The sequence below is a fragment of the Manacus vitellinus genome, unplaced genomic scaffold, assembly GCF_001715985.3.
Source record: "Manacus vitellinus isolate BGI_N305 unplaced genomic scaffold, ASM171598v3 scaffold_49_pilon, whole genome shotgun sequence".
Lineage (NCBI taxonomy): Eukaryota > Metazoa > Chordata > Aves > Passeriformes > Pipridae > Manacus > Manacus vitellinus.
In genome coordinates, this window is record NW_021940603.1 from 1693308 (window position 1) to 1718628 (window position 25321).

General features: G+C 52.6%; 1 protein-coding gene across 1 annotated transcript; it reads left to right on the top strand.

The window, feature by feature from the left end:
* SLCO2A1 (solute carrier organic anion transporter family member 2A1) lies at positions 1-24745 on the top strand. Its single transcript, XM_008919600.2, has 14 exons — positions 1-183; positions 11214-11351; positions 13180-13342; positions 15153-15368; positions 17322-17420; positions 19002-19135; positions 20196-20277; positions 21131-21295; positions 21597-21786; positions 22818-22977; positions 23338-23498; positions 23669-23733; positions 23849-23969; positions 24097-24745. The coding sequence occupies exons 1-14, from the start codon at positions 94-96 to the stop codon at positions 24215-24217; spliced, it is 1905 nt and encodes a 634-aa protein (XP_008917848.2). The 5' UTR covers positions 1-93; the 3' UTR covers positions 24218-24745.
* The last annotated feature ends 576 nt before the right edge of the window (positions 24746-25321 follow it).

Here is a 25321-nt window from a genome sequence, read left to right on the forward strand (position 1 = left end):
CGGCACAGACCGTGCGGGCAGCGGGACAGGCCGGACAGGGACGGGAGCCCAAGCTCAGCCCAACTATTGGGGGCTCCCCGGGAAGCCGTCACGATGGGAGTCCACCCCGAAGCTGGCAAACCCCCAGCTGACATCCCCAAAAGCTCCAGCACCTGCTCCCGGAGTATCTTCTGCAACATCAAAGTAAGGATGGGAACCTGGCAGGGATGCGCCGCGGGGAGGGAGGAGATGCTTGTGCGGGTGGTGACCCCAGCCCATCCCACGCGTCCCCGCGCCCCGCGTTCGCACCGCCGGTAAAACGAAGGCTGTTTGATGATGCAGAATTTGAATATCAGTTCCTGGGGCGGTCCGGGGCAACCTCGTCCTGCTCGGTGCGTGGGAAGGGCTGGGGGGCTTGGTGGGGTTCACAGTGGTACCCGGCACTGCACATGGGTGTTGCACCCCACGGGCAGCTCTCTGTGAGCTTCCCCACAGCGTCCGGTACACGGTGTGCTGCTGCTTAGGGAATGATTAACCACATCCTGGTGTGAAAAGAAAACACTGCCCTAGAATAACATGGGCTTGCTCTAAAAACTTGGTTGAGCAGAGCATTTTGAGTGACAGAAGCAAAGGCTTGGCGGGTTGAAGTGGGTTTTCTGGCGTTGGCTGCCCGGTTACTCACCTGCTGTCATCTTGAAGCCGGTCCCTGCCTGAGCTCCAGGCTCTTGAGCTCACTGCCTGCGTGAGATAACGCGGGTCATCCCGGCCACGTGTCACGTTTTACACCCTGCCAACCATCCTGATTTTGCACCACCCATCACCCCGTCTTTTTTCCCCCCCACTTTTCGGCCCGTTTCTGGATGTGCACCGAGGCTGCTGCACGTGCTGGTCCCTGTCCCCGGGGCATCCCCCTGCGTTGGCCAGGATTCCCCTGGGGGGGTTGATTTTCGTGCCTTACTTGGCAGCACCTCCACACCTCAGCATCCGGAGCAGCCGGGTGCAGTTTTGGGGAATGGCAGCTGCCCGTGGGCGAAGCAGCTTTGGGGACATATGAGAAGCAGCCAGAGGGCAGGACCCCCTTGTACCGGTGCTGCCGGTGGTGCCCAGGGCTGGGGTGTGATTTCCCACCAGTGTTACTGGATCTGAGCCTGTGTGTGATTCAGGGAAGGGTTTGTCAGAGCTTTACAGCCAAGCATGTTCTCAGGATGTGTGGCCATGGGTAGGGCATCACAGCTGGGATAGGTTTGGGGTTTGTTTGCCATCCATCTTCCCTCACCTTCCATGGAGGACAGTGCTACCCACTCCTCCCTGGGCTGTGCTGTAGCCCCCAAAGTTCTGTGGGGATGTTGTAGGGTACCCAACTGGCTCCTTCTGGGAGATGCCTGGGCTGGAGGCATCATCCCAGACGATGTCTTTGACTCCTACATCCCTGAAGGTCCCCACTGCCCAGGCTGGGCTGTTCCAGCAGGTGACTTGATGGCACTTTTTGGCTTAGGGCACCAGGAGGAAGAGCTGGAGGTCACCCTGGGTGATTTAGGGCTGCCTCTGGCTACACTGATGTGCCTCTGGAGGGGACTGGTGACCTGCTCCCTCCTCTGCTGGAGGTGCAAAAGGTGGCCTTAACCCCCTCCAGGCTGCTGCAGTAATGACCATGACTCTGGGTGAGTAAAGCCACCCAAAACCAGAGCCCTTCTTGCAGTTCATGCCCTTTCCTGCAAACAGGCACAGCTCCCTTCAACTGGCAGCAAGCAAAAATAGCCTGGAGCTGAGAAAACATTGCCAAGCCCTTTTTCAGGATGTCACACTTCAGCATTAAAAATAAAAAGCCCCAACAAATACTTGTTAACCCATTTGTGCATCCCATGGGCAGCTGCAGGGCTGTGAGTGCCTCAGGAGCTGGGCTGGGTGCTCAGCACCCCACACGCCCCAGGGCACTTGGTTAGGGCCGTGTCTGGGACCTTCCAGGGGAGTTTGGGCGAGGGCAGATGACTTGGGGGTGTCACTTTGCTGGTGGCAGGAGCTCTGACAGTGCCAGGATGTGCCTGGCTGCCTGTGCCCACCAACTCCAGCTCCAGTGTCTTCCTTCCAAAATTAAGCCAGGAGCCTGGAACACCCAGCACTGAGCCAGTCTGGGGGTCCTCAGAGGTGATTTCAGAGGGAGAGGTGGTGGCCCATGTGGGGAACGTGTGCAGAGTGAACCCACAAACTGGAGACACCGGCAGGGACCCCCACTCCCACCTGCCCTGGTGGCTGCAAGTCCAGCTGCACTGAGGGAAAACCAGCACCTGAAAAAAAAGTTTTAAAAATGATTTTAAAACTCTAGTAACTTTTTTTCTTTCCTTTTAAAATTTCTGTGTTAAAAAGTGCTTTTTGTTTCAAGAGTCAACAGCGCAGCACTGGCGCTGTGCAAGCGTGTGAAGGAACAATTTGAGCTCTACCCAAACATGTTTGTTGGCATCAGGTGGATGATGTGCACCCTCTGGGACGGTGGGGAGTCAGGACACCCATCCCTCAGAGAAAAATTCTTGCTTTAAGAGCAAATGTACATAAATTGACAGGCAGCAACATCCCCCATCCTGCCCACTCTTCCCGTGCTGTGACATTTGTGTTAAAAACATATATATATATTAAGAAAAGAACGGCTTCTGGGTAGGAAAGCAGAGCCTGCGTGCACTATCAGTCCTCCCAGCCCTCAAGACAGAGTAGGAAAGCAAAGTGTCCAAGTGGAATTTCCAGGTTTGGGAACTTTTGGAGTGAACGGTTGTCAGCAGGTACAACATGGTCAGCAGCTGGGTTTGAAGGGTTTTGTAGCTCTTGTTTGTACAAGAAGCTGGGAATGGTGGATTATAAAAAGGCTTCATCCAGCCCCAGATTTTGTGGGAAGCTGCTGGCATCACCCCCTGCCCAGATCCAGGTGCTGTAAAGGTGTTTAAATTAGTCAGACACAACATCCTCATATAAGTGATGGCAGTTTCTGGTAGGGACAGTATTTCCAACACAACAGAGTTCCCTACTTTAGGCAGGCTTGGGAGGCTGTGGCTTAGACTTGGAAGTCTTAAGTATGAAGCTCATATTTAATCCCTAAAGCCACTTGTCAGGACCACTTTCAGGGTGCCTTTTGCAGGGCTTGGGCCAAAATAACCAATTATTGTTCTGTGCAAACCACCTCGTCCCTCCATGTTCCCTCTGAGGGGACCACCAGCCCCCTGCACCAGTTCCCATCGCTCTCGGGGTGTTTTCCAGCACCAGACCCGTTGCCACCGATATTTGGAGGCATTGGGAGCACAGTGGTGCCAGGGATGGGCATCAGGGAGGGAAAGGTCATGGTGGACAGGGGTGGTTTGAGGGGTTCTGTGGGAGTTTGAAGAGTGGGATGGGGGTGGCAGTCATGGACTCGCTGCTCAGGATGCAGGAGCAGCGCAGCAGCACTCTGGGAGGCAGTGCCCTGTGGATGTGGCCCTGGCTCAGATCCGTGCGGTTACAGCTGATCTCTGTTCCCTGCGGGAACCTGGCTGGTGACAGTTCCCTGTTGTTGCTGAAAGTTACTCTCAGTCACACGTGGTACTTAATGACTGGCAGTGACACCACTCGGGCTCGGTCAGTGCTGATATTCCCGGGCCCCGCCCGGCTCAGCTGGCAGCGTGTTTGCCGTCGGTGCCGTATCGCACCTGGAATGAGCCCAGAGGTTGTGCTTTCAGTTTGAGTGCCCACTCCGAGGGGGCAGGGCTGCTTCAAGCCCTCGGGAAGTTGTTTGCCTTGATTCACACGGAGAGACACAGCAGAAGGGAAAAGGCCTTCAGTTTTTGGGGCTGGGAGGTGGCTGCCGAGCGCTGTCCCCGGTGAGAAACATGGAGTATCCTGGTAACCCCCCAGTGGTGGTGACGTGTGATGATGAGACACTTAGAATTGATATTAGGGAGAAATTCTTCCCAGGGTGGTGAGGTCCTGGCACAGGTTGCCCAGAGAAGCTGTGGCTGCCCCATCCCTGGAAGTGTCCAAGGCCAGGTTGGACGGGACTTGGAGCAACCTGGGCTAGTGGGAGGTGTCCCTGCCCACGGCAGGGGGTGGCACTGGATGGTCTTTAAGGTCCCTTCCAACCCAAATCATTGCATGATTTCTATGATGAGGAAGGACAGCTAGAGCTCCTAGGGTTGTGTTGACTGGCACTGGGATTTGGGGGGCTTGGAGTTGTCCTGCTCAGCAGATGCAGGATGTATCCAATCTTCAGGTGGATGCCTGTGCCCAGTGTCACTGGGGACACCAAGGACCTCACAGCCTGGAGGAACAAAACAGGTTTGAAAGGTGGAGGAGAGGTGGATGGTTGGTCTTTTTGGTACCCACACATGGCCATGGACCCCATCAATGTCCCCCAGTCCAGAGTCCCAATGATGTGATTTAAGCCCATATTGGCCTTGGTGATCCTGGAGGTCTTTTCAACCTTAATGATTTTATGATTCTATATCTGTCTTGCCCTTCCAGACACTGGAAAAGGATTATTTCACAGGAGTTCTCTGTTTACAGAGCCTCAGATATTTTGGCTTCTTTGCCTTTACTGTCTGTTTCATGGTTTTGAGCTATTTTAATTGACTTTGGGATCCCCAGAAACATGACAAGGAGGAGAGCTTTATAAATATCTTGTGATTTAGAGGAGCTGGACTGGTTTCAGCTGGAAGCTGGTGAGCTGGAGAGTGCAGGGGAGCAGCCTGAAAGTGTTGGGAGTGCAGGCTTTTTTTCCATGCCTCTGGACTGCCTGGCATGGAAAAGGAAACAGGAGGATAACAGAGAATTATTCTCACTTATGTCAGCCGGAGATAATCCAGGAGAGTTTAAAAGCCCTAGGAGAGGCTTAAATTGAGTGTTATATCATGGCAGGGAGAGGAATGGAATGGAAGAGGGTAGGAGAGGGGACAGCAGGGTCAGTAGGAGACTGGGCTCCCAGAGTGTGATAAGGCTTTAAAGCATTCCAGGGTAAAGGTGTTGGGAACAAGCAGGGAGCAGTGGACAGGAGTGGGGAGCTCTCCCCTCCTTGGGGAGGCTGGATCCCTTCTGCAGAGGAAACAAGGAGCCCTGCCTTTGGGTCTGAGGTCCCAACAGCAGCAGGGCAAGTTTTTTTGTCCCTTCCTTTGAAGTGACTAAAGGAATTTGCTGAAGAGTGTATTTCAGAAGCCTGGAGATGGACCAGTTGTGCTCTCATATCCTGTTGGAAAAGATTATGAATTGTTTTGTTTAGCAAGGACAGGAGATTCATCAAGTCATGGGTCTGGAGGCTGTAGGTTTGGAGAGGGAAACACCAAGAGGACACTGTTGATTAGGGACTTTGATTTAAGCAAAAAAATCAAAGCATATTTCAATACTGGGCACTGTTCAGGGAGAGATGTTGGATTGGTTGAGTGTTTGTACCGAAGAAACAAGGAGGGTCCTTAGGACAGGTGGGGTGGGGAAAAAGACCTGTGGTGATGGGGGTCTTCCAGCATCAGACAACACAGGTTGGGTTTGGATGGATCCCACGTTGTGTTATGTCTGGTTTTAGTGGGATCAGCTCCAAAAGGGAAGAACCACCTGGCCTTCGCCAGCAACACCAGCAGCGGGATAAGGAAGAAGACGGGAGAGAGGCAGATGGCGAAACGGGTTTGCAAGTTTAGTGGGATCAAGGTCTAGGAGACATGAATCAAGGTAATTTCATGAGAGGCGAGGTGGTTCGGTGCCCAAACACAAGCAAGGAGTGGTTAGCGTAGATAAGATTGTCGTGAGCAGAGTGGCAGAGGAGCGACGCTGATACGGAGCACGAGGCATGGCCGGGGCGCCGGGCGGGAGTGGTGTTTACACACGCTTGTGGGTCAGGGAAAACAAAGCCAAGCTGGAGCTGCCGCCTTCAAGGAAACCGGGATTGGACCCTGATGCACCGTAACGAAAAGAGACCTTCGGAAAAAGATGAGAGAGCAAAGACCACCCAAACTGCGGGAGGGTCGGAGGCTGCTGAACGCTCTGCATCGTATTTTGCAGGCAGTGTTTTCTTGGGAAGCATCAAACCCTCACACCTCCCACGCTGAGGGTCTGCCTCAGCAACCCTCTGCAGCCAAAAACCTCCATTCTGGGCAAAGCTGGGCTGGGGCACTGGGATGCAGTGCTGGGAAATCCCGTGTCTGCGTTCGCTGCAAAAAGGGCAAATATTGTCTTTGCTCGTGACAACTGGGGGCTGTAAAGTGTGCATTGCTTGGCAGTAGAGAGTCATCATTCCAACGTGCTTCAGGCAATCCCTGATCAGTTTAATTTTTATATTCTTTTATTATTTGCAGTAGAAATAACATTTGGGAGCCAACTTCTGCCCCTTGGCTGAGCTCAGAGGTTCTGTGCTGCAGGACAAGTCTGTGTGCTGGGTATTTGGTTCCTTCTGTGGGATTGTTGCTTTTTTTTTTCGTCTTTCATGGTGCTTTTAGATCTCTAATCCAGGCAGCTGCCCATAGGAAAGTGATGCCGAGAAGGGATGCATTTCCCTGTTCTTTCCCTTTCCAGCTGATATATTTCTTTTGGACTGAGTGTTCTCAGCTGTCCTACTGCAGGAGAGTCTCCCAGAGTTGATCATATACAAGCTCTAAAATAAACAGCTTGTCTTCTCTCTTTTAAAATTTTGGGGGTATTCTTATTAATTCCTACAGTTCCCCCCCCCCTTTTTTTTTTTTTTTTTTTTTTTTTTGTCTCTTGGAAGTTTAGGAGATTAAAGTGGGAGGAGCCTTCAGATGTGGGCAAGTTGGGGTCTCCTTTGGGAGGAATGCCTCCTGACTTTCCACCACAGTGAAACAATTTTAGGCTCTCTGGAGCCTAAAATGCAACTCCAGTAGTGCCATGTGTAGGGAAAGAGCTAACAGAGCATCCTTGTTCCTAGTTCTTTTCCAGGGTTTACTCCAGCCAGATTAATTTTGCTCTGGGCAATGTCCTACCTCGGTGTCATCAGTCACCTGAGACTGTGAGGGACTCTGCTCCCCAGGCAGTCCATGTGTCCATCTAACAAAGCCCTGGCTCTTTCCATTCACACTGCTGTGGGAAGGCTGTTGGGCACAGGGATTAGCACCAGTGTCAACAGCATTTACACCTTTTTTGTCTCCAGCCAGGCCTGCCAAGGGGAAGACACTGAAAAATGAGGCAAGAGATGACTTTGGACATGAACTGGGGAAGCAGAGCAAGGAATTAACCCTTAACTCCCTCCTCCAGGTGGCAGAGAGGAAGGAACAGTAACCATGCTGCAGGTAGCAGCATCTTCCCAAACCCTTGATCCCTGCAGAGCACAGCCAGGCTCCCACCTGGAGGGGTTTTCTCCTGGCTCCTGGAGGAGTCTCCTGGCTCCTTGAGGCTCCATAGAGGTGTTTCACCTTCATTTCACTTTGAAATGAAAGGAAATCTAAATATTTGTTGGACACATCTTCTCTGAAGGAGGCTTGGGTAGGGATTGACCGCATCATTGCCAGCTCTCCTTGTCCAGAGCATGGAAGGACCAGTCCCCTCTGTTCCCTGCAGTAGGGTGGGTTTATCTTCCTTTGGAAAAAGCACTGTCCTGGGAGGTGCTGGTGCCCACAAGCTGGGTGGGGGCAACAGCCTGTCTGCCAGGGACCTTCCCCAGGAGTTTGTTTCCTTTTTAAACGAAGCTCATCTTGGAAAGGAGTCAAGTGTCTTGTATAAACAGCCTGGAGTCAGGATTTCTTCGGCGCTCCAAAGGAAGTGTGGGGATGATTAAGAGGGGATTTTGTGTGTGGATGCATGTGGGTACATGCCTTTCGCCTCTCTGTGCTGCTCCCTGGCTGTCTGCGATTGCTCCTAGCCTGCAGCCTCCAAAATCCACCAGGCTCTCATGGGAGCATCTGCTCCGGAGGGTCAGCACTTGGGAGTGTCCCCAGCTCCTTAACCTCCCACCGTGCCTTCACCCTCGCCTTGGCTTTGCTTCAGCGAAACCTCCCGGCAAACAAGCTCAGCTCTTCCTTAAAAGCCCCTTTCTGTCATTAAGGAGGATGGATTGTGGCAGCTCTGTCCCCTCCCAGGACCAGCTCTGTCCCCTCCCAGGCGGGTGCGTGGGGTCAGCGCAGCACATCCAGTGCTCTGCAGCTGGAAGGGCCAGGTCGGGGCTGATTTCCATGGACCAGCGAGTTGTGGGTGGTCAGCATGAACACGTGGGGATGGAACGCGTGGGGAGAAGGACAGGGATGGGAAAGACCCTTGAGGACCTTCGGGGGGACCAGGGAGAGTGGTGCCCCCATCTCCACCAGACTCGGGGCATTCACAGGCTCCTTTTGGGGAGCCCTCCAAGTAATCACCTCTCCCAACTATTTCCACTCAGAGCCTTCAAGGTTTGGGCTGTCGTTATTTTAATTAAAACTGAGTCTGCTGAGTGCAGGGGAAGTCTTAAATCAGGCACAGCTCTCACCTCCAGAGGGTCGGAGTGCGTCTGGGAAAGCCAAGCTCCAGCTGCACAAATCCCAGAGCAAAGGCTGTTTTGCTTTGCTCCAACTGTTCTGGGTGGCAGTTTCTTCCCAAGGAAAAAAAAATCTCCCCTGCCCTTCCCATCCCATCCTCAGGACTCTCCACATCCAAGGGCCGAGGCTGCTGTGTGGTCTCAGGGTGGGATGGATCCCTGGAGCATCCTTCTGGCTCTGCTGCCTTTCCAGTTAACTCCACTCACAGGAGCCAGATTAGAAGGACTCATGGGCAGGGGGAAGCAGCCACACCCAAAATATTCCTCTTCCTTCATGGATGCTCTCCAGCTGCATTTCTCCCACCTTGTCTTTCCTCATGGGATGGGGAGCAGGCAGCCCCAACTTGCTCCCAAGCATCTCAGGATCCAGGGCTCCATTTTGGCCATGCCCAGGTTATCACCAAGGCATAAACACATCTTGGTTCGACTCCTGCCAGATCTGCCTTCTCCCCCCTGCCCTCTCTGACCATGGCTTGTCCCTCTCCTTTCCTGCTGTGGTTCCCATGGTCCTTCCATACCTCCATCTTCTCCCCGTCACCTTCCAACTCCAGCATTCTGGGATGTCAAGCTGCCTTTCCTCCTCATCTTCCCTTCCGTCCTTCCATTCTCTCTCTCCAACACTTCATCTCTCCATCTGCCCTGGGATTGGGTTGACGTTTGCTACACTAAATTAGGCCTGGGTGATCCACCCTCTTCCCTCCCTGTTGGTAAACAGCTCTGCCTCTGCAACTGACGCCTCACGACGGGAGAACTCTGCCTCCAGCTGCTCTGCAGCTCAGGAGGTCCCTGCTACTGTTTAGCTGGTGCTTCCTTACTCCAGAGGCTTCAGCAGGGTCTGGCCAGAGCTGCAGGAACAAAAATTAATGTTCTCAGGCAACAAGATCCCTCCTCCAGTTCCCATCCTTGCAGGAGTCACCTCTCTGCTCCAGACCAGCCCATGGTGATCCCAGCTCAGGGCTGGGGAAGGGGAGGGTGGTGGATCCAGCTACCACCCGCAGGACCGTGTGCTGGGATGGGGTTTTGAGTGTGGGAGTTGATAGCTGGAGGGTGGAGAGGTCATTCTGCTTCAAGAATTCACTGGAGATATTTCACTTCCACTTTGTCCCTTTCTGGGAGGATTTCCCACGTTACACCCATGTCACTGCTCTGTGGCTTTTTGTCAGGGCAAAGTCCCAGCCTGGGAATTTGTTCCCTCCTACCTGGTTACCAGGCAGCCAGATGCTAGCCAGATGCCAGCCAGACGCCAGCCAGACGCCAGCCAGGTACCAGCCTGTCTGCTGTCACCCCTCTGAGATGTGGCTGGGAAGTCCGTGGTGGCAACCTGTCCCTGTGAGCCTTCTTTCCTCATTTTTGGGGTGTTTGCCTGTCTCCTTTGACTTTCCTGTGGTCTCCAGGTTTGTTCCCAGCCTACCCTTGCACTGTCAGGACTACATTTTCTCCTTCCCTTCATCTCCATCCTCTTGTCTCCTGTCTGTCAGCATCTCTCCTATCCCTTAATGCTTTTAGATACCCAGCCAGGTCTTCTGGCTGGAGCTCTCCTCCCTTGCAGGAGAAGCTTCCAAAGAAACCATCTTCTTGCCCACCTTCTACCCAAATTCTACCACATTTGCTGGACCTGGTATCCTCCTCTGCTCCCCAAAACACCACTCCACCCACCTGTGGAATTTGCATCCTCCATGTTGGGTGGACAATTTTGGTGTTTTTTGATTTTATTTTTTTTTTCATCACTCAAGGGGTCAGGGCTCCTGGGTGCTACCACCCTTCCAAATAAGGAGTATCTCTGCTCTCCTGGCCAAAGACATCAGGAATTTGTCAGCCCTGCAGTACCTTTGATCCCCCATCCATCATCCTGCACTTCCCGCCGTTATCTTTGTGGGACACTCTTCCGGTATTCAGCAAATATTTGATTTCCTATGAATTTAAAAAAAAAAAGACCTTTTCCTTTTTTTTTTTATCTTTTTTTTTAACAATTCTGAAATACTTTTGGCACCGTGTAGAGGCATTTCATTCCAAGAAAAATAAAGAAAAACTGTTCTGCCTAAATATAGATCAAAAGACACTGGTGAGCTGCCTCTTGCATCCCTGACTGAGAGCGCCTTCCTCTCACAGGCCACCCGGCTTCTTTGGACAAGGTTTCTGCCCTGCCCCCTAAACTCTCTCTATTTTCCCTCCTCTGCCTCCATGCAGCTCTGCTCCTGGCCCAGCTCACAGCCTGGCTCAAGGGAAGATGCTGTTTTTGAAATACTACAAAGGTCTTCCAGTAGTGAGACCATGTGCATATTTCATCCTTTCCCTCTGGGGATTTTAAAACCCTTTTTCAACTTTTTCTAGTAACAGCCCTTGGAGCAGAGTCTGTTAATGGACTTTACAGCTGAGTGAACCCAAGGATGTTCCAACTCAGAGGGGCCAAAGCCAACTCGAGTCCACTCCCGCAGGGTGTGATCACCAGCAGTCATGCAGCAGCAGCCGGGCACTACGGCCTCAAACGGCCTCCAGTGGTGCATGGAGAGGTTCAGATTGGATATTAGAGACAATTTCTTCACTGGAAGAGTGGTTAATCATTGAAATGGGCTGTCCAGGGAAGTGGTGGAGTCACCATCCCTGGAAGTCGTCAAAAAACACGTAGACGTGGCACTTTGCCATGTGGTTTAGTGGCCATGGCGGTTCTTGGTCAAAGGTTGGGCTTGATGATCTTGGAGATTTTTTCCAACATTAATGAGCTTATGATTCTGACAGGGTTCTCACTGGCATGGCACGTTTTGTTTGCCCACAGGTGTTTGTGCTGTGCCACGGGCTTCTCCAGCTCTCCCAGCTCCTCTACAGTGCCAACTTCAAGAGCAGCCTCACCACCATCGAGAAGCGCTTTGGGCTCTCCAGTCTCTCTTCAGGTTTCATCTCCAGCTTGCATGAGGTAACTGGGAGTGGCCAGAGCACGGGGGGCACCTTCCCAAAATAGGCTGTCAGGGTTGTTCACACCCAGTGCTTCCTTGGCCATGCCCACGTGTGCTGGATGAAGCAGCTGTTGTTGTGCACTTGGACACCTCTTCACACTTCACTTCTGCTCTACCACCTGCCAGGAGGGTGAATGTAGGGTTATATGGTGATGGCCCTGTGGCCAAGAGCTGACTTTCACTGGATATAGAATCCCAGAATGGTTTGGGTTGGAAGGGACCTTAAAGTTCATCCAGTTCCAACCCCTGCCATGTGCACTAACCCAGGTTACTCCAAGCCCCGTCCAACCCGACCTTGGACACTTCCAGGCTGGGGCAACCACAGCTTCTCTGGGCAACCTGTGCCAGGGCCTCCCAAACCTCATATTTCTTCCCAATATCCCATCTAATCCCACCCTCTGTCACAGTTTAAGGCAAGTTGCTGAGCTGGTTGAGGATTTCCTCACAAACCCTTTCCAGTCAATAACTCCTCTGGAATAAGTTTGCACATTCAGATTGTCAGGAATTGTATCCTTCCTGGTAGCTCCTCAAGGCCAACTAGGAAAAGACGTGCAGGGGGAGACTTTATTTTGCTTTCAGAGACAAAGTGCTTGGTGGCAGCTCACCTTGCTGATGAGCTCCCTGGTGAGCACATGGGGTGCTCCATCAGGAATCTGGGCACTAGGAATCCTGCTAGGTCCTTGGGGAAGTGAATGGTCTTACCTCAGCCAGCACCTACATTTGGGGTTAAAAAGACTGTCTCAGAGCCTACTGAGACTCCCTACTGGCTGTGACTTCCAAGCCTGTCTGGGACAACAGCCTTTTTGCATTGGTGCCTGCAGTAATTCCAAGAACAAAAACCACGGAGAGACAAGCAAGGAAGCCCATGTAAACATAAATAGAAAGTTTTCTTAGCCATACATAGAATCGTGTGTTGGAAGGGACCTTTAAAGGCCATCTAACCCAACCCCCTGCAATGAGCAAGGACAGCTCCAACATGCCAAAGTTAAAATCATGTCCAGCTTGTCCCAGGCTGGCAAAGCCCTTGAATGGTAATTTTGTGGTGTTCATCCACTTGCCTGAGTGAACTGAGTGATTTCATGGCTTTTTAGCTGATTGCATCTGCAGTTGCAAATGTCCAGAGTCACAAATATTTGCAGTGAGCTGTACCTTGTAGCTGGGCTTGTGTCTGTTTGAGTCATAGGAATGGAGGCAACACCCTTCATTTCTTGATGTGTTTTGTAGGAAATAGTTTGTGTCACACTTCTACCAGGTAACAAGTGACAGGACAGGAGGAAATGGCCTCCAGTTGTGCCAGGGAAGGTTTAGTTTGTGTATGGGGGAAAATTCCTTCCTCTAAAGAGTTGTCCAGCCCTGGCACAGCTGCCCAGGACAGTGGTGGATTTAAAAGCCATGTGGATGTGGCAGCTGGGGACATGAGTTAGTGGTGGCCTTGGCAGTGCTGTGAATGATTGGACTTGATGGTCTTAGAAGGCTTTTCCAACTTTAACGATTCTGTGATTCCTGTGGGGTGGGGGACAGCTCTGGGTACTGAAAGAAACCCCATGCAGACCACAGGGAGGCTGTGAAGTTGTTCATGACAACAAGGGATGCACAGAGGTGGCAGAAGCCAAGGAGGTGCCCTGCTGGTTTTAGGTGAGAAGGGAGCACTGACTCGCTGTGAGCGTGCAGAGTGGAGGCTGCGCCGCTCCTGCTCTGTCAAACACCACCAGATAACAGAGCTCTCCACCCAACTGGGCACAGTTATAAGGTCTTAACACCCTCTGTGATGTCTTCTGACACTTCCAGATTGGCAACGTGGTCCTCATCATCTTCGTCAGCTACTTCGGCAGCCGCGTGCACCGCCCGCGGGTGATCGGCGTGGGGGGGCTGCTGCTGGCGCTGGGGGCCTTCCTGGTGACCCTGCCACACTTCCTCTCGGACCCCTACGAGTACACCACGCTCAGCACCGGTAAGGACCATGAGCTGTGCCACCACAGAACCACTTCTGGGCACTCCGGGCTAGGGTGGGACTGCCCAAGGAGAGGGGTTGTGTCCAGTGCGCACACAATTTAGACACAGTGTTTTGGGGAGAGACTTGAGGTCAGAATTTGCTAATTAAGCCTGAGTTCATTATGTTTTTGAAACCCCTTCTGAGTGCAGTAGTTACATGTGGGATCCCTTCTGCCTCTCCTGGGTATGTTATTCCAGCTGTGCTGTGGTCACAAAATCATGGAATGGTTTGGGTGGGAAGGGACTTAGAGATCAACTCGTTACACCCCCTGCCATGGGCAGGGACACCTCCCACTAGCCCAGGTTGCTCCAAGCCCAATCCAGCCTGGCCTTGGACACTCTCAGGGATGGGGCAGCCACAGCTTCTCTGGGCAACCTGTGCCAGGGCCTCCCCACCCTCCTATGATAGAGCAAAGATCTCCCGTCCCCAGGGCCTGTTCTTATAGGCTCTAGCCTATAAGCCTTATGATCCACACTAAGGAAGGCTCCTAGTTTAATTGGGCAGGCTTTGGGAACAAGCTCATGTGTGTGATGACACTCTATTTTCTTTGCTGAAAGAGTAATCAGCATCACCTGCATCACCTGCCACAAGGCTGGCTTTGGCCTTTCCTAAGTGACTTCAGCACCTAGATCCTTGGATGCCGATGAGCCTTAGTCTCCTCAGGGATTGCCACCTCCAAAAACCAACTCTCTGCTGGTCCCCATCCCCAAGGCTTTTGAGTCGGACAGTTTGGAGAGTAAATCAGGCATCAGATGCCAAGTTTTCCAACAGCTTAAATTCATGCACCAGGCTATGAACAGGTCAGGATTTGGGACAGGGGCTGCTTTGACTGTGAAGGAAACAGGAGGAAGGATCAGGTATCACCCTGCTCCCTGCCCAGAGCTTTGTGAGTTTTGACTCAGTGTTTATGCTCTATATGCTCCCTTGTATGGGTAGTTCTGTACAACAGTAAGGAAACTGGCCAGGAATTATATGGAGAATGAGTTGGTCAAGTAATGCTGATGCCCTGATTGACTGGTGTTAAATTTGTGTACAGCCATGGAGGTATGATTATAATCAGGAATCACTGAAAAGGTTGAAGGGAAGCACCAAGAACTGTGTTTGACCCTGAAGTTCTGCACGTGGTGCAATTCTTGCAGAACAACTTCACTAAATTGAATAAGATTAGAGGATGGACTGTGCAAAAATAGACTAACAGGGCAAAGATATTATGAGGATTGCTGGGCAATGGAAAAGAACAAATTAACCCTATCAACAGCCCATGAAGATGCTCCAGTCCAGGTTGGAGTTTTCACAGTGGTTTGGAGCAGGTTGAAGACCTCCCCATGGTCTTCAGAGGACTGTATGAAGAAGCAAGAACCATGTTTTGGAAGGAACCTGAACAAGGAGGGCAATGGAGATTCAGGGACAGTGTCTTCAGGGAAGCCAGGTCACCCCAGAAGGCATCACCCCCTGTTCCTGCCCGGGTACCACAGGGGAGCAAAGACCACAGATAACAAAAACCAGCCATGGGTTAGGTTTGCCCTCATTAAACCGAGAACTCCATCCCATGAACTCTAAAAGTTTGATTAAAATCACAGCCTGGTTGTTTGCTGCCCTGACCTCAGTGTAATACTCCAAAGGAAGGGCAAAGCAAGGAGAACTGTAAATAAAATGAGCAATCCATCCAAAATCCAGCAGGTTTGGAGAGTCCTGCTATTTTGTGATTTAGTGTGGGAGGAGGCAGAGGATGTGCCTGTGTTGTAATGCTCATTTTTCTCCCTTCCAGGTAACAAAAGCCAGGGGCAGGCTGAGCTCTGCTATCCAGAGAATAAGTTTGTGTGCCCAAACACCACTCGTGACCCCCAGAAGGAGGCCAACAGCATGTGGGCCATGATGGTCATTGCCCAGCTGCTGGCCGGGATCGGGACTGTCCCCATCCAGCCCTTTGGGATATCCTATGTGGATGACTTCGCAGAGGCCAACAATTCCCCTCTGTACGTTGGTAAGTGGGACCATTGCTGTGTATTTTGTCTCCTCCAGACCTTACAGGTGAGATATCAAGGTATTTATCTGGAGAGGAATCCATGGACACAGATTGAGCAGCCAGAGGGACTCAGACAAAATCCTCCCTGATTAAAAAGCCAGATTGTCTCTCCCCTTGACAGTCAGCTGTTCTCTGTAGGGTTATGTTTATGAAGTGGGTGATAGGAAGCCAAAAAATCAGGGCAAGGAGATGAGATGGATGAGCTGGGACTTCTCCCTTGCATTTGTGAGATCCTGTGCCATTCACGGGGGAGAAAAGTTGCAATGAAAGCTTCTCAGAGACCATCTCCTGTTCTTATTGAGCATTGATTGGTCATGGTTTAACCAGCAATATGATAGCCTGCAAGAGCCCACTAACACAGGTTTTGTATCAAGGGTCCAAAATCAACACTTTTGCCATGGAATTGGTCCCTGCCCGATGTGGGCTCCCAGGCTCAGGAGGAATTCTTGATTGCAAAGAGAGAGGTCCTGGCTTCCACATCAAATTGTGTTTTATCTCCTATGAATGTCAAACCCCATCTGGTGCTGACCTGCCTACGTGAGCTTTAAGCTCAGTCCATAAGTTATTTAAAAACCTGATTCCTCCTGGTGCCAAACAATGTCTCTAGAGCAGCCAAAGGTGTCAGATTTAGGAGTTGAAAGCGGATGTCCCAAAATAAGGTAAGCACTAGAGGAGAAGGAAAACCTTTGGAACTAAACTCCCAAGGACAGGCTTTGGACAAGCATTGGAGTGCTTGGCAGGGTCTCCAGACCCTCCCAGGAGTGCTTTGCTCCGGGAAAGTTCTGCCACACCACCAAAGAGCACTGCAGAGTCTCACGTGTGGGTACTGCTCACTCCTCTCAGCTAATTGGGCTGGTAAAAGCAGGGATAGAATCATAGAATTCCAGGATGGTTTGGGTTGGAAGAGACCTTAAAGGTCATCTAGTTCCAACCCTATGCCACAGGCAGGGACATAATCCACTAGACCAGATTGCTCCAAGCCCCAAGCATCCTTGTCTTCCCCCTGTAGTGAGGGGCTGCTGTTCCCATGACCTCTGAGTGACATTTGAATTCCCAGACCTGTAAGGAAAATGAAGGAAAGGGGACTGAAGGACCATGAAAGGTTCTGAAGATGAAGAAAATGGGACTGGTGTGTTGTGTATAATACAGATGGTCACTTCAGGGCTACTGAAGGTCCAGGTTGCCTCAGTACAAGATAAATGCCATCGCCCTGAGTCTGGCTTCATTTTATGGATGGTGCAGTTCAAGACACTGTTTCCTTTTGAATAGTTTAAGAATGTTGTGCAAAGTGTTTCTTTCAAGGAGGGAACTTGGATCCTTTCACTCCAAATGAGTCAAAAGGAAACATTCTGACCTTACGGGTTGGGTGCAGGTTGTCTGTTTTGGAACAGGATGGTTCAGCTGGACCCAGGGTGGTCTGCTGGCCTTTTTGCTCTCAGAATCTTTCACTTCCCCTGATGTTTGCACCAAAGGTTTGTGCCTGTATTTGAGGACTGGGATGGGTTTGTTTTGCTGGCCTCCTGTAGGAGGTGAAGGTCTCCATCACCTGTGGGAGCCCAGGACGCCACCGTCCTGCTGCTCCCAGGGGTTCCTCACTTTGTCCCAGTGGATCACAGATATTCACGGTGTAGCTGACAACTTTTAGTGTCCCAGAAAAACCTTGACTGCAGCAGAGCAGAGGGACATTTTCCTGCAGCAGCTGCCTTCCCCCTCCTGTTCCTGTTAGATAAACACCACCTTCAGTGGCTGAGCAACGGGCACCTTCTCATCATCTACCAGGTGCTAAAGGGTGGTTTCCCCCCTCTGTATGTAGTACTATCATTCTTGCCTCACCTGGGAAGACAGAAGCCATATTTGCATTGGAACTACTATTCCCTGCTCACACTGGCTCTCCCTGCTCCCTTTTCCCAGCCATCCTCTTTGCCATCGCCGTGTTTGGCCCAGCTTTTGGATACTTGCTGGGATCTGTGGTGCTGCGGCTATTCGTGGACATCGGGAGGGTCGACACTGGTAAGTATTTCTCAAGTAGTGATGGTCCTAAAAACCTCCTCTGAGTCAGAAGGTCACTGTGAAACCAAAGGTGACAGAAGCCACCAGTCCTGTGACCTGTAAAACGCACTGCCATGGAAAGACCACATTCCTCTACTCCATCATCCCATGAAGAAGGATACAGTTGGTCTTGAAGCCACCACTGAAGCAGAGGCCTGTGGTAGGGACAAGCCCAACTCATGGTGCTGCACTGGTTGTCATGGCTGGGTCTGCCCACTGCCACCACACTGAGGAGGTATCACACAACCCCAGCACGGTGGTGGAGAGGAGCAGGGACAACTGAAGCATCCAGGGATGGAGAAAACAACTATAGGGCAACTGTTGCCCTATGGATACATGGGAGGCTTGAGTCTACTCCTCCTCTTCCCCACCACCCTTCACCAGCATCGGCAGAGAGAGAGAGGGACCAAGCCGGCGCCACAGCAGGGATAATTTTGTTTATCAGCGGCACATGCTTATTATTTCTGGTAACTTAATCACTGAAGAATTCTCCCCAGCTCCATCATTTATGTGGCTCTTCCTGTGTTTCCTCAGAGAGATCAGAGCCTGCCTGACTTTTTGTCCGATGCCTGATAAGAATAACAAATGAACCTGGGCAGGAAGCTCCAAAAAGCCTTGGCCCGCTCCCCGCGAGGGCAGACGGATTTGGCAGCTTCTGCCTGGTCACTCCATGATAATGTCCGAGCTCCAGAGTGGAGTGGTCCTGTTTGGGGAAGTGGGATGATTGTTCCAGTGGGATGTGGGCTCCTCTCCTGCCACACCCTGGCACAGGGCTCCCACCTGGAGCCTGCCGCTGGTTCCTTCCAGCCACCACATCCCGGCCACGGGGAGCTGTGGGCCCCATGCCAAGCCAAGCAATCTGTCAAACCTCCCGTGAGCATCTCTCAGCCCAGCCCAAGGATGTCTCCGCTGGAGACGGAGCAGCTCTCACCTTCTCCTCCTGTTTCCGGAGAAGGCGCCCAGGGTTTCGTCCACTCGGATATGGGGCTCATTAGCAGCGCTTGTCTGCCGGCACGGGGCCTTCCCTTGGTCTCTGCAACCACAGAGTGACTGAGCCTGGAACAATGGGAGAGCAATTTTTTCCAGGAAAGTAGCTGCGGCCTTTCCTGGTCCCTGTCTTGGCTCAGCATCCCTGGCAGGCAGCGTGTTCCAAACCCACTGTATACTCCCAGAGGAGGAGGATGGAGCTGGACCCTGTAATCTCCACTTGATGGGCTGGCTCGAAAGGGGAAGAGCTGAACCTGTGCCAGCAGTGTGCTTCCATGCTGACTAAATCCATCCTGCAGCCGTCTGGGAGGCTCAGCACAGTTGGGATGAGTGGCTGTGCAGGGTCCTGGCCAGGGAAAGGAAAACACAACCAGGGCTGGTCTTGCTGCCAGTGTCGGTGGGAGCTTCCACCTCTGTCCATTTGCTCCTCCATGCCAGTGGAGAGATCCTTGAGCTGTGCCCACAGGACCCTTTCTGTTCCACCAGTCCATATTTTCATGGACATTTGCCCCTTTTACCCCTGGAGCTCTTACAGTGTGTCCTCGTGTCTTGCAGCGACACTGCGCCTGATGCCGGGGGACCAGCGGTGGATCGGAGCCTGGTGGCTGGGGCTGCTGATCTCCTCAGGCTGCTTGGTGCTTACCTCCATCCCTTACTTCTTCTTCCCTCGGTACATGCTGAAAGGAGAGGTGAGACCTCATCTCCATAGGCTGGAATGACTTGGAGGCAGGGAAGCGCTCGGGGAGGGAATACCTGTCCCTGGGGTGGGGGTGGGGGGGGAGGAAGAGAGCCCAGCAAACCTTTCATTAAAACAGATTTTAAAAGATGCAAAATTATTAAAATTTCTCATGTTGGTGTTTTCAAAGCCAAGCCCCAATCTGGTTTTGTCACAAAAGTAACTGAGTTCTGTTTTGAAATTGTTTAATCATCCATTCTTTAGAGGTCAAAATCAAAACCAAAATATTTCATGGTTATGGCTAAAGGACTCACGAGTCTTGAGCCGAGCTGACTCCAACTTTCACTTTCAGACTTTTTGCACAGTTAAAAGAGAGGTCTTTTGCCAGGGTTCAGGAAAGGAAAGCTTTCCAACTTCCTAAAGCCTCTCCAAGCAGGAAAAACTGTCTTGCCACTCTGCTCAGGGGCTGCAGTGAAGTTTGAGATAATTCACCCCTTTAGTCATAGAATCCCAGAGTGGTTTGGGCTGGAAAGGACCTTAAAGCTCATCTCGTTCCATCCCCTGCTGTGGGCAGGGACACCCTCCACTAGCCCACGTTGCTCCAAGCCCCATCCAACCTGGCCTTGGACACTTCCAGGGATCCAGGGGCAGCCACAGCTTCTTTGGGCAATCTGTGCCAGGGCTTCATCACCTCAGGGAAGAATTTCTTCCAATATCCCAACCTAACCCTGCCCTCTGGTAGTGGGAAGCCATTCTCCCCTTGTCCTGTCACTCCATGGCTTGCCCAAAGTCACTCTTCAGCTCTCTTGGAGCACCTTTGGGCTCTGGAAGGGGCTCTAAGGTCTCCCTGGAGGCTTATTTTCTCCAGGCTGGACACTCCCAGCTCTCCCAGCCTAGAGAAGTGCTCCGGGCCAGGTTGGATGGGGCTTTGCTGTGATTATCAGGCTTGGCTGGGGCTGAAAGGCACCTGGGACAGACCTTGCCCCTCTGCAGCCTCGCTGCGCCCCAGGATGGTGCCAACCACCCATGGGTGCCCCCCTCTCACCACAGCCTGCCCCTCTCCCCTTCTCCAGGACCGGAACGGGGAGGCTGGAATGCTCAGGAAGATGGAGACAGGGGCAGCTGAAGAGACCTCCCTGCTGGAGTTTATAAAAAGTAAAGGGCTGGCACGTCCAGGCGAGGGTGGGCGGGCGGGGACCTCCATGATGGTATCTCAAGCCGAGGGGTGTTGTGTGGCAATGCCAGGGCCAGCTCTGGCACCTCCAGGGCTGCAGCATGCCCTGCCCTAAGGGAAGGGGGACACAGCCTTCCTCTTGCTTTAAGCAGTCTGTGGGGCCTGAGCTGTTTTTGATGATTGGTTTGAAGAACTTAAAATGGTGTGTGCTGGAAAAGGGGCCCCAGCTCCAGGGGTGGGCACGGGGCTGCTGGCGCCACCAGCCCCCCCTTCGAGGAGGTCACCCCACTGCAGCTGACACTGCTCTGTTTATGTGTAGCCAAAATGGGCTTGAGAGGGATGCCAATGGTGAGGGACCAGATTAATGACTCCCTTTATCTCCATGACGATTTCTTCCCAAATAAAGGCCCTCCTCTCTCCTTCCCTCTCCATCCACCACAGTCATATCCTGGAGCTGCCAGCTCCCTCTTCTCCATCTCAACAGGGTTTTGATGGATGATGCCGGCTCTCCCCAGCACTCTCTGCTAATTAGAAAAGCTCATTAGAGACCAAATAAACAGAGCTGGCCCCAAGGAGCCTGGAGTCTGTCTGCCTCTGCTGACAGAGCCGGGGGACACAATGTACCCCCAGGAAAACACTGTGTTCATCCATAGTCCTGCCAGCTGCCAAGACATATCCCACTTTCCCATGGCCGCAGACATCCCCAGCAGATCGTCATTGTCCCACAGACATCCTCGCTGGGAACAGCCTAAGGGTGGGGTTTTTTTCCCAGTACAAGTTGCTGGCGTGAGGATCACATGGCTAAAAGTCATTTTTCCTGCTGTTTCCCCATAGGATTCCCGAAGATCTTCCTCAGGCTGCTGCTCAATCCCCTTTTCATCCTCCTGGTGCTGGCTCAGTGCAGCTTCTCCTCGGTCATTGCGGGTCTGGCCACTTTCCTCAACAAATTCCTGGAGAAGCAGTACGGTGCCTCCTCCTCCCAGGCCAACTTCCTCATAGGTGAGCACGGATGGAGGTAAAAAATACCCATCAGCACAGACCCACCCTCCTGTATTCCCCAGAATTTTTAAATTCTTGCAGGAGAAGCCACTGGAAGCTCATTTTTAAGTGAGACCTGGGGTTCACCTTGGGGTGGTTGGTGACTTTCCTGGCCTGAGGTTTCCCAGCTGCCTTAGGCTGCCTTGGATAATGGTGGGATTTGTGGGCTCTCCCAGCTCCCACGAGGTCCACACAGGCACCCCCTGTCCAGGGAGGGGTGCTGGGCAGGCAGGACCCCCCTAATGCCCTCATTTCCCTGCAGGAGCCGTGAACCTGCCGGCAGCAGCCCTTGGGATGCTCTTAGGAGGGATCATCATGAAACGTTTCGCCTTCTCCCTGCGGGCCATCCCCCGCTTCGCTGTGGTGGTGCTCATGTTCTCCATCCTTCTCTGCCTCCCCATCTTCTTCATGGGCTGCTCCACAGGGCACATCGAGGGCATCTACCCCCCCAGGTAATGCAGGTTGTTGGGCTGCTCCCAGCTCCCTGTTTCTCCAGCCTTTGTCCCGCTTGCCCATGGGGAGGGATACACGCAGGTGGAGAGGCAGTAGACATCGCCGTGCTGCTGCTTGCTCCTTGATCCCATTTGCCTGGAGTTGATCCATGCAATTCACAGCACAGAGAGCCTGGGAGGTCATTTATCCCTGATTTTCTGTGCCAGACAAGCAGGATGTATTTTTCACTCTGGATTTTTAGGGGGAAATTAGTAATATTAGTGCCTGTGTCCACATCACCTCACGTGCTTCCTGTGTTCAAGCTGGACATCACCTTTCTCGGCACCTCAGTGGATACTTTTGACCCTTGCCATGACTTTTTAAGATAAAAATGGTATTTAGATACCACCAAGGCTTGATATCAAGTGCATTGTGCTCATTTCCTAGTGGAAATGCCAGCAAGGGTTAGGGTTAGGGTTTCTGGTGCCATTTTCCTGCAGGGATGGAGCAGCCCCATCCCACCTTGCCCAGGGACAGCTCCCTTGTGCCACATTCCTGCAGGATTCTTGCTGTGCCACTTAGCAGATGCACTCCCTCAGGTATGAAGGAAAGATAGCACAGATCACTGGATTTGTCCTCGCTGTCATCAGGCTTGTTTGGGAATGTGCCCACTTCCAGTTTGTGTCTGTGTGGTGTTTCCAGCTGGGGCTGTTCGCACAGCTGCTTGTGCAGCTCTGATGGAGCCCAGGTCCATCTTTCCAGGAGTTTGGCCAATTACTTTTCAGCTGGGGAAGGAAGGAAAAAAAAAAGGAAAAAAGAAGTGTGTGAGTACTTGTTTGGAGACATAACATAATTCCTGTGACATTCACTGTACACTTCCAGAGGTACCTGCGGGGATCAGGGGCTGGCAGGAGGCCAGGCTGCTGCTGGCAGTGTCCCAGTCCAAACAGGAACGGGAAAACCGGTCAACTAGCAAGAGAGACTTTTATTTTTCTTCTTTCTGTCCTATTTCTTAATTTTTCCCCCATTTTTCCCTCCTCCTTTTTGGCAGTACACTGAGTTCCCAGCAGCAGGTTAAGGAGCCGAGTGGGTGCCGCTGCTCCAAGCACATCTTCCACCCGGTGTGCTGGGAGAACAAGGTGGAGTACATCTCGCCCTGCTTCGCTGGCTGCACCAGCAGCACCATCAATTCCTCCAACCCCAGCCAAGTGGTGAGTAAAGCACGTGGTTTGCAAAGCAGCCTGAACCTTTGCTCGCTGGGGACAGGGGAGTGATGCTGCAGGAACCTGACAGATGCAACAAGGGGGTGGAACCTTTTTGGCACAGTGTGCTGGGAAGTCTACCAGGGAGCTGGAGTCCTGGGAAGGTGCCATGGAGAATTCCTGGGAGTCTGCTTGGAGCAACAGGGATGATGGCACATCCCATTGCAGGATGCCATGGCTGTGGCCTTAAAATTGGAGATGATGCTCTCATCGGTCTCCTGCAAAGGGCTGTGGTCCAATGGGTCACTAAAATCCCTGCTCTTGGCTTTGGGAGTCTTATGTTTGTTCTGTTCCAAACGTTTCCAACAGATCTACAAGAACTGTTCCCAGATCCCCCCTGGGAAGGAGCTGTACTCAGGCTCCTGTCCGCTCAGCTGCTCTGACATGCTCTTACCTGCCATATTCCTCATCTCCTTCGCTGCCCTGGTCGCCTGCCTGTCCCACAACCCCCTCTACATGATGGTGTTACGGTGAGCACTGGGTGTGGGTGGGGGCACACAGGAGTCACAGGGGGGAGTGTGATGTTATGGTTCCCCACGTTGAGATCCATGGGATGTCATAAATGTGCAACCAGCCCAAGTCTTGACCAAACCCAGAGCCAGCACCACCACTCTGACCTCCCGTGGCTTCTCCCTTGCAGGGTGGTGAACCAGGACGAGAAGTCGTTTGCCATCGGTGTCCAGTTCTTACTAATGAGGCTGCTGGGTGAGTGTCCATCTCCTCATGAGACTGAGGGGAGCAGTGAAGGTTTGCTGGAGCCCCAGGAGGTGTTGAACCTCGTCAGGGACAGCAGCCTGACTCCGTCCTCTCTTCTCCCAAGCCTGGCTGCCAGCCCCAGCCATGTTCGGAGCGCTCATCGACTCGTCCTGCATCTACTGGCAGCAGCAGTGCACCCAGCGCCGGTTCTGTGCCTACTACAACAACAACTTCCTCCGCAACAGGTACCCCTGGCACCTGTGCCCTGTCCCCCCTGGCGGCCTTGGCCACAGGGATGGTCCCCAGCTCAGCCTGGGGCCAGCTGAAGGTGCCACCTCTGGACACGGCCTCTCCCTGCTCTTCTCCTGGCAGATACCTGGGGCTGCAGGTGGGCTACAAGGTGGTGGGCACCGTCCTGCTCGCCCTCATCAGCTGGAAGGTGAAGAGGAGCAAGGAGTACAACGTGCAGGAGAAGGCAGCGGGGCTGGTGTAGCCCAGGGACTGACTCCACACCCCACCATGCACTGCCAGTTCTTTGTCTCATTTGGGTTCGTTTTACCTTCTTTCGGGAGCAACTTCACCTCAGCAGCTCCGAGCTCCTCTCCTGCAGCCCAGGGCACCGCCGTGCTCCTGGCGAGGGACACTCCGTGCCAGCCCCGTCCTGGGAACGGCTTCCCCCGGGCTCTCCAGTTGCACTTGCCCATCACCCTGGGGAGGGGGCAGCCCCCCAGCAGCTGGACCAGGAGGTAGAAAGAGGCTGGAACTCGTGGACCCAGAGAAGTGCCTGCTGTGGGCGATGGTCCCTGTTCTGGCTTGACGTTTCCAGCCAGGTAGTGCCTTCCTGGCTGGGACAGGAGCAGGGATGTGGCTGCCAGCCCTGAGGGACTGCCCGGTGTCCCCCCACCCCTCGCAGAGGTCAGCATGGACACCGCACACGCATTGTGACAAGTATATCACAGGGGGTTTGTTGCAGAACATTTGCGGTTTGTTGCTCTTTTTATTTTTTAAATAAAGGTCACTTTTCCAACTGTGGTGGTTCCCTGGTCTCCCCCCACCTCCTGAGCTGATCCAGCAGCCAGGCAAGGCAGGGGGGATGCTGTGCTGAATCACAGAATATTCTGGATCACCGAGTCCAACAGGAACAGGGCTGCAAGCAGCAGCAATTTTTGACCTGAGGCTCTCCCCTTGTTTGATACATTTCTTGGCACAGACAATTCTGGTATTTGCTTGCTCGAGCTGGTGCCTCAAAAGCAGGACCATGAACAAAGAAATCCCTGGGCAATTATCCCCTTACAACCTTCATTCCCCCTCCCTCACACAACAGTCCTGACCAACAGCCATATCAGGGGCTGGAGTCCTTTCCACTCCTCATGGCTTCGCTGTTACGGTACCAAACTGTTGCTTCAGCCCCTGAGGTGGGTTTTGGTGAGGGTTCAGTGTGTTCTGTTACTCCACGCTGTGACAGGGTTGTTACAGCTCACAGACCACGATCTATGGGCTGTTTGCTCCAGCTATCAATTTTTAAGTAATATTTAAGCTGCAGCTTTGTCTACTCTATTAGTAACGATTTTTACTATTATTAATGATCAGATTCCCC